The sequence below is a fragment of the Morone saxatilis genome, unplaced genomic scaffold, assembly GCF_004916995.1.
Source record: "Morone saxatilis isolate NCDOM2014 unplaced genomic scaffold, NCSU_SB_2.0 Contig2, whole genome shotgun sequence".
Taxonomy (NCBI): domain Eukaryota; kingdom Metazoa; phylum Chordata; class Actinopteri; family Moronidae; genus Morone; species Morone saxatilis.
This window is the reverse complement of record NW_023339762.1, coordinates 13,749,173-13,760,216: the sequence shown is the minus strand read 5'-3', so window position 1 is coordinate 13,760,216 and position 11,044 is coordinate 13,749,173. Positions and strand designations below refer to the sequence as shown.

The 11,044-nt window shown below is 39.8% G+C and overlaps 1 protein-coding gene across 1 annotated transcript; it reads right to left on the bottom strand.

The window, feature by feature from the left end:
* Positions 1 to 71: 71 nt before the first annotated feature.
* On the bottom strand, positions 72 to 10,157 carry zgc:101540 (hsFATP2a_ACSVL_like domain-containing protein). The gene is made up of 10 exons (XM_035664418.1): positions 9,450 to 10,157; positions 7,321 to 7,530; positions 4,926 to 5,084; positions 4,667 to 4,791; positions 4,290 to 4,484; positions 3,761 to 3,851; positions 3,287 to 3,485; positions 2,753 to 2,850; positions 2,529 to 2,659; positions 72 to 1,414 (listed from the first exon to the last, which is right to left on the bottom strand). Exons 1-10 carry the CDS (start codon positions 9,925 to 9,927, stop codon positions 1,238 to 1,240), a joined length of 1,863 nt encoding a protein of 620 aa, XP_035520311.1. The 5' UTR covers positions 9,928 to 10,157; the 3' UTR covers positions 72 to 1,237.
* Positions 10,158 to 11,044: the final 887 nt, after the last annotated feature.

Sequence of the window (11,044 nt, the reverse complement as noted above, 5' to 3'; positions counted from 1 at the left end):
ATAAACAGTAGTTTAAACAATTATAAGGACTGTTGTATTAGTTTGATATAAAGAAAACAAAACAACATTGCTTAAAAATTCTTAAAATCACATCTAGTCTTTATCTCTCTAAATCTAAAAATCTAAAATCTGTGAAGATGAAAATATTTATTTCAAAAGTTTTAACTAGATACAAAATTATTCCTTTATCACTGAAAAGTCCATTGTCAGTATGTGTGATGGATAGATACTTTATTTATCCCGAGGGAAATTCAAGTGTGTGTGCTGGAGTGGCATACTGGACCACAAATGTTGTGATGGAACAAAATCACACTCAAACATGCACGCCTTCAACTGAGATTTAAAATGAGCACAGAAACTTTCTCAGTAAATAAAGTGAAAACAGTCTTTTAGTGTCAAACTCTTCTCATACAGTATATTAGTTCTACACAGTTAAAGTCAAACATTCAAAGAACAATAAGAAAAAACACATTAGAGCAGCGGGGGAGAGTTCAGTCCAACTTTAGAGAGCATTACAAAAGTCAACTTTCTCTTGGCCTCAGTATGAGCTGATTTCCCTGATTTCAACATTGTTGCCATGTTTGTCACATGACTAAGCTTGTGACATATTCTGAGTATCACTTCATGTCAAAGGTTGTGTTGGTCAGTCACCCCACAAGTCACAGTTTCTCTGTCCATAAATGTGCTTTTAGATCTTTATCTTTTATCTTTTAGATAAAAACCCTACCGACATGATCCAAATTCAGTCAAACAGTATGTGCTGTATGTACACACGGCTGATAAAGAAGCAAAGGTTCACTGATAAACCCACAGACGATTGTAGTATGTTTTAAGTTTAATATCTAAAGCTAATGTACATCTATAGAATATCTGACTTTAATTATTCTTTTAAATCTTACTGTATCTTCAGTGTAATGGCAAAAAAACACCTAGTTAATAGCAAATTTGGCTTAAAATAATAAAAAAAAAATTCAATGCTACAACCTATCTGGCCAATCACACATTAAGAGTCGGGGGTAAAAGATAAGTTTAATTATTAAAAAGTACAACAGTGGCAGTAAGACATACCTGTATATCACATACTGTCAGCACTATGGAATAACAACTGTAGAGATGCACAGTAGCTGTGTTAATTAAGAAAAAATGGTCAAACATGATGGTCCCTGAGATTAGTTGATTGTTAAAAGGTCCATGAATGAGCTGCTACGTATTTCACTGACTACATTGAGTTTCTGTGTTAGAGTTTTACTTCCCTAGCAGCGATGGCTCTGTAAATCTCCTCAGTCATGGGAACGTAAGTTTTTTTCTCAGTGTCTAAAAAGTAAAGAGGATCTTGGATGTGAGCTGGATCGAATCCCTCCTCCACCAACCTCACTTTCTTCATCTTGAATGTCCCCGTCATCTCCAGGCAGGACTACAAAACACATATTGTGAATTTTAGAAATCATTTTTTTCCAATTTAAGTTTTAAATAAAACAGCAACAACAAACCACAGATCTTAATAATTGGACTTGTTATCTGGCAGATGTCACAGATCATGTATGTCCTCATAAATTCAGTGTTTCTGCTACATTCACTGAGTCATTTGCAGGCAGCTGACTCCATTTTTAAACACTGCAGCAATCCCTTGTGGCTTCATCTTAATTAATGATCTCACTCAGCTCCACACAGCAAGTTGTGTACATTTAAATTTGGGGGAAAAAGAGCACTGATATCAGATCGGATATCGGTATCAGCAGATATCCTGCGTTAAAGTATCTGTATTAGTATCAAAATGGGAGTAGGTTTGTTTCAGAAGTGGGATGAAAAGGTAAAGTCAGAGAATCTTTGACAAAAAATGGTGAAAAACTTTCATTCATCATCTATTAATGATTAAATTAGTTATCATACTTTCCATATTGTTTGCCACATAACCCAATAATCACCTGATGTACAAAATGTCTGACAACTATCATTTCAAAAAGGTCCACAATGAGCTTTTAAACCCAATAAATTATTTCCATCTTTACTACAAAGAGCACTGGCTTTTTACAGCATTAGCCTCCCTATGGAGAATCATCTGTAAATAAAAACCAGTTAAATTATTTTTTACCCAAAAATGCAAAGGAGTTTGGGGACTTTTTCAGCTCTGTGCGCAATATCCAGGGCAAAACTGTCTGCCAATTACTCGCCAAAGCTTAAATGCTCAGAGTGTAAGGTAATAACTGAAGGAGACTCAGACAGCATTTTAACGTTTTGATCAAGTCAGAGCTTCTCCCATCTGGATTTTGGCATTTGGACAGTAAAAGGACATAGTTTAGTGGTGTTTTTCATCAAACTGAAATAATAAATGAAACTAAAATCAGTTAGTTTGCTTTAAGAAGGCGACCTGAACTGAGCAAAGAGGTTCAACAACGTAAAAATTAGGCACAATCCAGGCCGCAGTAGATCAAAGAGAATCCTTTGAGAGTATGTGCAGCAATAATGCTCGGTTCCACAAGGCCACAGGTACATAAAATACAACAGAGGAGCATTGCAAATGACTTTACCTGGATCCTGATGAATCGAGGTCTTGCGTAAGCTGGGAGGTAATTGACGACCTGCTTGTATGTGCCTGAACAGTCAAAATCTTCTCCTTCTTTCAAAAGGACAGCTGCCATGCCAATCCGCCCCTCATGACCTTATATAGAGAATAATAAAAAGCACAGAATACAGTATTTGCGTTCATCTTCCTTATCAATACATCTGTAAAATGTGTCAGCGGGACTTTTACCTTCAACTTTAACACCATAGACATTTGCCTCCAAAATGCAATTAGCCATTGTGAGAACGTCTGCAACCTCCGATGTGGCAACGTTCTCCCCTTTCCATCTGTGACAACCAGAAAATAAGTAAAATGAAAACACGTCGTCCCTTTAACTTTAGAAAATCACATTTAGACAAAAAACATGGACATGATATCTTAATGAGTTCGGAAACAGCTCGGCTCATGAGGTACAAATTAGAGCCGTCAAAAGTTAGAAATTGTGACGTTTACCTGAGCTTTTATAATGTGAAAACAATAAAGTACACACTAAGTCATCAAAATCTGATCCATCCATACAGAAAAAACAAAAGGAAAACATCTTAATAATAATAAAATGGTGCATCTCAGTGGGTAAAACCTCAGCTCTGTACCTTTTTAGTAAAGCCAAACACTTATTATAAAACTAGTCATTCTCATCAACATATTCTGTTAAAAGTGTAAAATACTGATTTAGTCAAAAATTAAGAACAACAAACTGACACAAAACGAGGCACAACTTGCCTGAAAGTTTCTCCAACTCGATCCTGAAAGTACACAAAGTTCTGGTGATCAATCTGAAGCAAATCTCCAGTGTTGAAGTACAAGTCGCCTATTTTTAACACATTGCGAAGCCTCTTCTTCTCAGTCTGTTGCTGGTTGCCGGCGTACCCAACAAAGGGAGACCTCTGAGTAATCCTTCCCACCAAAAGTCCTGTCTCACCTGCCAAAAAATAAAAAACATTCAAAATGTCCATCACAGTTTCCCTGGACCCGAAGGGGATGCCTGCAAGTTGCTGGTTTTGTCCAGTAAATAAAACCAATAAAAGCAGCACAAGTTGGAACCAGTTGAAATTTGGCGTTTTTGCTTAATAAAGTACAACTGATTATCAACATACACAGTTATTTCAGTCAACAGTTTCACCACTAAAGGTAACACACGAGGTACTGCTGCTCTGGAGTCAAAGAAAGAGGAATAAATAAAGTTTACTGACTCACCTATGGCTGCCTCGATGCACAGACCCTCCGAGTTCCTGACAGGCTCCTCCTTCTCTATGTCGAACTTGATCAAAGTGTAGGGGAAGAAAAACTGAAAAGCAAAAAGTTAATCAGTTAGAGGGAGTATTGTTGTTGATGGAGTTTAGCTGGTTCAACAACAGTTTAAAGCCCTGCTTGCGGCTCTGTGAGGCTGTGTGAATGCAAACATCGGTGCTGCTGATGTTTGGAGAGCATGTTTACCATGTAGTTCGTTTAACATATCACCATGCTAACATTTGCTTGGTAGTCGTAAACATGTGCAACAAGTGCAGCTACAGCTGATGGGATCACTGATCATGGTGATGGTGACACTCGATGAAATGGTAAAATAATCAACGTAATTATATTTCTTCTTGAGAAGCGAGATGTCAAATCTCATGGTAATCTGTCCTGTTGTCATGGTGACGCTACAGGAAAAGTCAGGGGATCCTCAACATCAGTGGGATTCATCCTCTGGAAACCAAGAACATCTGTACGCAATGTTACTCACTCTGTGGACGAAGTTGACTCGCCCCACAACGCCGATCTTGGACGTGTAATTGATGAAGCCGATGTTTCCCTCTGTGGCAGCGTACAGCTCTCTGACTTTAATGTCCCCGAAGCGATTAAGAAACTCGGTCCAAATGTCTGTTCGGACCCCGTTGCCAATGGCGATCCTCACTCTGTGGTTTTTCTCATTGTCTTTCTGCAAATAGTGACATCGACTCAAAACACAGACCTTCATATCTTCCACCAGAACAATGCTTCATTAATTTAACCCAGAGTTGGTTAGGGTTCCTTTAATATAATAATACTACATTTATTTCATATAGCACTTTAAAAAGGGACTCAAAGGCACTTTACATGATAGCAAAAACACAATTTTACCTTGGGCGTGTTGCAGAGGTAGCGCATTGTTTCCCCGATGTACTGCATCACTGTCACATTATACTTCCTGCAGTCGTCCCAGAACTGAGAGGCAGAGAACTTCCTCCTCAGAATAATGGTTATACCTGCAATTACCGTTACATAACACAGCCTTGATTTTAGTGTAATCTTATCCACCGCCTTTTTAAGTGGCCAAACCAGGTGTACATTATGAATGCTTCTGTTCTTTTACTCATGAGAGGATTAAGAGGATTAGCACCTCTGTCAATGGCTCCGGCCATCCCGATGAGGAAGCCTGCACTGTGATAGAGAGGCAGGTTGATGTAGAAGATGTCCTCCGATGTGACGCCACTGGCGGCCTGGACGAAGGAGGCGGCCCAAACTCTCTCATGGGTGACAACGGCTGCTTTAGGCAAACCTTCCAAGGTCGGAGAATAACACATCATGTCAGGTTTTTGAACACAACAGGTACAGGTAGTATCAGGTAGGCTATATGCAGTTTTTTTAAAAGGTAAAAAAGGGGTCTTGAAATGTCTGTCGGCAACTTTTGAATTGTCCATTCATATACTATGTATGTTCTACTAGCAGGCATATTTTCTTCAGTCTGCTCTAGTCGGAATGGATCAAACTACTATGTTTAATATGAAAGGAGTCGCTTGTAGAAGGTCCCACAGAGAATAATCGTCTGACTCTGCAGTTCCCCTCAGCTTTTTAGCATCATTCGGCTCATTGTTTTGGTTTTAGGCCCTGAAACTTTTCTGTTTCGGCTCACTCTCTCCTCTGTCATCAGCAATGTTTTCAACCACAGCAGGCAGCTGTTTCCAGCAGGAAAACCCTCACTGTACACTACCCGCAGTTAGCAGGTGAACATAGTAGAATATTTAGCAGCTAAAGAGCCAAAAACCTAAATGAACATAGTTAAATATTCAGTTAATTTCTCTCAAACGACTCTGCCGACCTTACAAAAGGAACATTTGTTTTCCTTCATGCTGACGCCAGCCGCTGTTTGTTGTAAAGGACAAAAATACAAACTTTTTACAGCCACCTGTCAAGTCTACAGTAAAGGTCTAAATATCGAATATCGAAAAATATCGTATCGCAATATTTTGTTTTTGATATTGTATATATTTTTGTGTTTAAACCCCCAGCTGATAGATTGCAGTGTAAATATAAACTCAGGGCTCTGATGCTGGATGCTACAGAGACTGTGATAAATCCAAACGTAGATCCCACTGTGCTGGTTGCATAAAAGAGGAAACTTTTTTATGCATATGGTGGTGGAATTAAAGAACAGTGTGTGGGAAGATACTAAGCTCCAACACACCTGTGTAAGAAACACTGAATGTGCAAGTCTTCTTCCTAACCTGCTTATATTCTGACAGGAAAAATGTATTATCACAACAGAGAAGCTAACATATCTTGGAAAAGCACAGACCTATGTGTCTCTTCAGCAATTCAGAGTTTCAGGTAAAATTTTACTGGTAAAGAAAGTCAGCTGCAAACCACACTAAAATAATCTAATGTCTACCCTCAATGGTATAAATGCATTGAGGAAATAAATAACAGCTCTCAGTATAAAGCAATACAACTTAACAACACCACAAACTGCATCTTCCAAAATAAAGTTCACCAATACCTCTATAACAGTTTCAACAAAGCCTGAACATTATAACCTTCATGGAGGAAGGATTTGATACAGGACTGTTGTATCAGACTGCTGTCGATAAACTGACAACTGAGGCTACAGAGTCCTTGGGTTTAGTTTACTGCAGCTGAGAGGTCTATCTTCTTCTTTAACTCTTCATTTAAATTTTGTTTAAGGCATCTGGCTCTTATACATATGCCTAGAATGAACCAGAGAGCTGGGAAGGCTTCAGTGTCAAGATAAAAGACAGATCAGATCGGATCAGATTTTCTTTTTGTTTTGCTGTTCACATTGGTTTTTTTTTTGTAAATGTGGCTAATATCAGATTCCAGTGTGAACTGATCACAGTCCTGAACTGACCCACCTGTGCAAAAGAACAAAGAAGTACAGAAGTAAATGTGGAGGCTTACGAGTACAGGATAAGGAAAGAGACACATTGTTAATGCTTCTGTATGGAGGTAGTGTGTGTGGATGGGGAGTCAGGAGTAGTGGAAGCGTGATGTGAATGGTTTTCATTTTACTGCCTAGCTGTCTTCCATGTTTGTATTCACAGAGCGACTCCCACCGGCACAGAATTATGACGAACGTTGATCTAGAATGTCGTAAAAGTCGCAATAATTCTGATAAGACTGTCCAGACTGAAGCCACATTGTAAAAAATCAGACCTAAAGTGGCCCAGTTTTTTGCAAAAAAACCCCCAGATCTGAGTCACATACAAGCAAAACTATTTGTACCACTGTGTGAAATGAGAATTTAGATCGGGGAATCAATGTATTAATTGGGTGGTGCCTGTGTGAGTCTCTCTCTGTGTTTAAGAAGGAAGTCAGATCAGAATCAGCTGACAGTCAACTCAGAGGTTCACTGTAACACTAAAAGATATGTAGGTAATAAAGCAAGACATTCCCCTCCTCCACCACTTTCGCCTGCAGTCTGAACACAGTCTAAGTGTATTTTCCTGGGCAGACTTTTACTTTGTCGGTGTATGTTTCCGAGGAGTTTCCTGGTGTACCTGTGGTGCCTGATGTGTAGATGTACAGAGCAGTGCTTCTGATGTTGACGTTGGCTCTGAGGTCCCGGGACAGCGGCTGATCTGAGGCCTGGGAGATCTTGTCAGACAATGTCTTGATGCCCTGAATGCTGCAGGCCTCTGACAGGAGGTACACACTGATACCCTGCTCTCTCAGTGTTGGTAAAACCTCCTCCACAGCGTCCTGCAGTTCTGCAAATACAGAGAGGCATTCAGCTCTACACAATATGTTAGAGCGCTGTGTTGCGCAACAGCACATGTAGGCCCTGTATCATGTTACCACAGATCCCACTGGGATTCGAGCACATGGTGCAGGCAGTTCAGTCCCAATATATGGAGTTCTCAGTAGTGAAACTCTAGCAGCATAATGGGAGCACGGAGAAACAAGTTTCAGAGTGCAATGTCCCTTTTGTTTGTTACCCGAAATGAACTAAGTCATCAGGACTGAATGCAAAGCACACTGACTGAAACCATGTGAGAAAAAAAAAGGAATTAAACCATTGTTCCTGATAACATTTGCTGAGAAAGCTGTTAGATAATGACATCCAAAGACTCCTTAATTATCCTGCCAAATTTGTATTTTCTGGTCTATATTCTTAGGAATGTTCACTACTTTAAAATCCCATTGCTCTGTTTTTTAAACTCAACAGAGAACAAAATGTGATACAGTAACTGTTGTGTTAGGACAGATAATCTTTTCACAGGGAGATTAGCAATGAGTGATGATTCAATATTATCAGCTGTTGCATTACCACATAATCATACTGTGATGACATTGTCATGCATAAATGTTTGAGAAGTTAAATCATACCACAGAGTTACATATACATTTAAAACACTAAACACTAACACTGGCTTCCTAAAACACTAAATAAACATTTTAATCAACACACTCAATATATATTCCAGTTTTTATCCTTTTAATTTTGTCCATACTAGTGCAGACTAATAGAAAGGCTTTCAGTCAGTTGTAAAGGTGGTTAATAAAGGGTGATTATCACTGTCAGAGTTGTTATTATTAGCAACATGTGGCCTGATAATTGTCTTAATAAAGGTTCCGTAGCATTACCACAGTAGTCCTAAATGAACATTAGGATTCATTAAGAAGTCCAGTTCAGAGCATTAACCTACATGCACTAAGTTAATGTTGCATCTGGTTCAAGTGATGCTACGTCGTCACTACTTTAAACACTCCTGAGCAGTTTAATCCAACACAAGGTTGGATCACCAACCATGCAAAGTGGGCAACTGCCCCACGGCACAGATTTATTGTGTGGCAATAAGTCTGTGGTGTTTGTGTGTTAATCTGCAACATTAAGCAGAATACAAACTGAAATGATCTGAAAATCTGTGATTATTTATTATTATATTGGACATTAATGGTGAGACTGTTCATACAGATGCATTAATACATAAGCAGTAGAAGTATATAATGTTGCAGCTGGTTGCGCTGGAGCTACATGTAACTACTTTATGTACTGTACTGTTGTTGTTTAGTCCAGCGGTTCCAAACATAGGGGTCGGGCCCCTTCAAAGGGTCACAAGATATCACAAGATTAATGTGGTAGGAAAGAAGTTCTGCTGCAAAATCATCTTTTGTAATAATCTATGTTTTTTTGTGTGAAATATTGGAGCATTTTAACCTATTTGGGCTTATGAGAAGTTAAGAGTGGAAATGTCTCTGAAACATGACATGAGCCCCAACTACATGCTGCTTCTTAAGGAGTCACATGCAAAAAGCACTGGTTTAATTCTCAATTATTGGTTGTATTTTACAGTCTGATTATATGTTCATGCAAAATCTTAATCTGACAAGTAGAGTTGAGAAATATATCTAGTGGTGTAAAAAGTAGCTACAGTGTTCCCCTCTGAAATGTAGTGAACTAGAAGAACAAAACAAAGTAACTCATGATTATCAGAACAGTATTTGAGTGACTGTGCTTTCCACCACTGGACAAAATGGAAATTCTGTAACCTCAAGTCGTACTTTGAACTTTGCACTCTCCTGTGAGCAACAAGCATGCTTCTGGAATAATGGTGGAGGGCTCCGAGCTCTGCAGAGAGCTGAAGACCACCCTCCTCCTCCTCCTCCTCCTCCTCTTACACCTTACCTGCAGAGGCGATGATCACTTTGGCCCCGCAGCAGGAGAAACAGTGCAACAGAGACTTGGATCTGATGTTATAGTTGAGGAGAGCAGCCGGACAGCCCAGCTTGGCCAAACCGAGCCAAGTCCACATGAAACTGGGCTCGTTGGCCAGAAACAGGGCGACCGCGTCCCCCTCCTTGAGCCGGGCTTCAGCCTGCAGAGCTCTGGCCACCTTGTTGCTCTGTTTATCCACTTCGCCATAAGAATATTCTCGACCTTCAAAGTGCACAAAGACCTTATTGGGATGGCTCTTCACCGCATCCAAGAAACGGTCCAAGATGCTGTAAAAAGGTTTGATTTTCTTGTATCTGACGAGCCTGGCACCAAGTTTAATGCTCCTCAGGATGTATGCGCAGTCCTCGCCAAGGTAAGGGAAAAAAGTCTTGAGGAATGAGAAGGACAGAATAGCCAGTCCGGCTAGAACAGTGAACCAGATGTACATTTTGCAAAAGCGCACTTACACTTGAGGCATCTGTCAGCGAGAGTCAGAGGAGGCAGAAATAATGCAGCTCAGGGAAATTTGTGACAAAGTTCACCCACTCAACTCTTCTGGGGCGGTCCTCAGCTCCGACCCCTCGACCCCTCCTTCATTACGGAATGTTTTCCAGTTGCCAGATCCGGTGTTTCCACCTCCAGTCTGGACTGAATTCACACTGATTTCTGCACGTGTATGTTATTCTCATGTTGGATTAGTGTGTTCTGCTGTAACCTACGACTTTGTGCAAGATCTGAATCTGTGAGAAAATTGATTAAATAAACTGGCAAACATAAAGGTAGAAGCAGTGCATTGAGAACCTGCGACACCTCCAGGTCGGGACAGTTAACTGCAGTTTATTTGCCTGGTAATGGTTTTTTTTTTAAAAGGGGCATAAAGAGCCGACAGCATCAATAAGAGTGAAATCCATCGTTGTGCATTAATAATAGAAGTTACACACTACTACAGAAACTCTGCACATGGCAACCCTCATTATTAATGTGCAATCTGAGCAGCTGGTGGGAGTGCACGCCTGAAACGGAGCTGTATTTGCTGGTTTATGGAGAGGGGCGTGACTACAAGTTACACACACACACACACACACACTTTATTGTGGTCTGGAAAATAACTAAAATCGTGTATTTCTATATTGAAGCACATACTGTTCAGTGTTTGAAAGACGAATGTTATTGAGACTCTTATCATATGTGGAGAAGGGTGGCAACTAATTAGTATTTTTTTTCCCAATAAATCAATTAAATGTTACTAAATGTCAGAATATTGTGAAAAGATCCACATTACATTTTCCCAGAACTTGGGGTGATGTCTTCAAATTTTAATGTTGATCCACCAACAGTCTAACTAAAACAGAGTACAGGTGTAAATCCCAATCTGTGGGTTGATGTACACAGGTCAGACCTAAGTCACAAAAATAACCTGAAACTTGATTTAGTCTTGACAGCTGTGAGACTTGATTAGTTGAGACTTAACCTCAAACACTCGACCTGACTTGACAATTCAAAGAGAACAGCATCAAAGTCTTGAGTTCTGACTGAACAAGAGATATGACAGCAGCAGGTAGGCT

What these genes read in the sequence shown, in the direction of transcription:
- zgc:101540 (XM_035664418.1), bottom strand. Translation starts at nt 9,927, where the DNA reads ATGTACATCTGGTTCACTGTTCTAGCCGGACTGGCTATTCTGTCCTTC. An exon ending in GGCCGGAGCCATTGACAGAG is followed by an intron (nt 4,792 to 4,925) that starts GTGCTAATCCTC and finishes CGGTAATTGCAG; the next exon opens with GTATAACCATTATTCTGAGG. An exon ending in CTCGATTCATCAGGATCCAG is followed by an intron (nt 1,415 to 2,528) that starts GTAAAGTCATTT and finishes TGTGTTTTGTAG; the next exon opens with TCCTGCCTGGAGATGACGGG.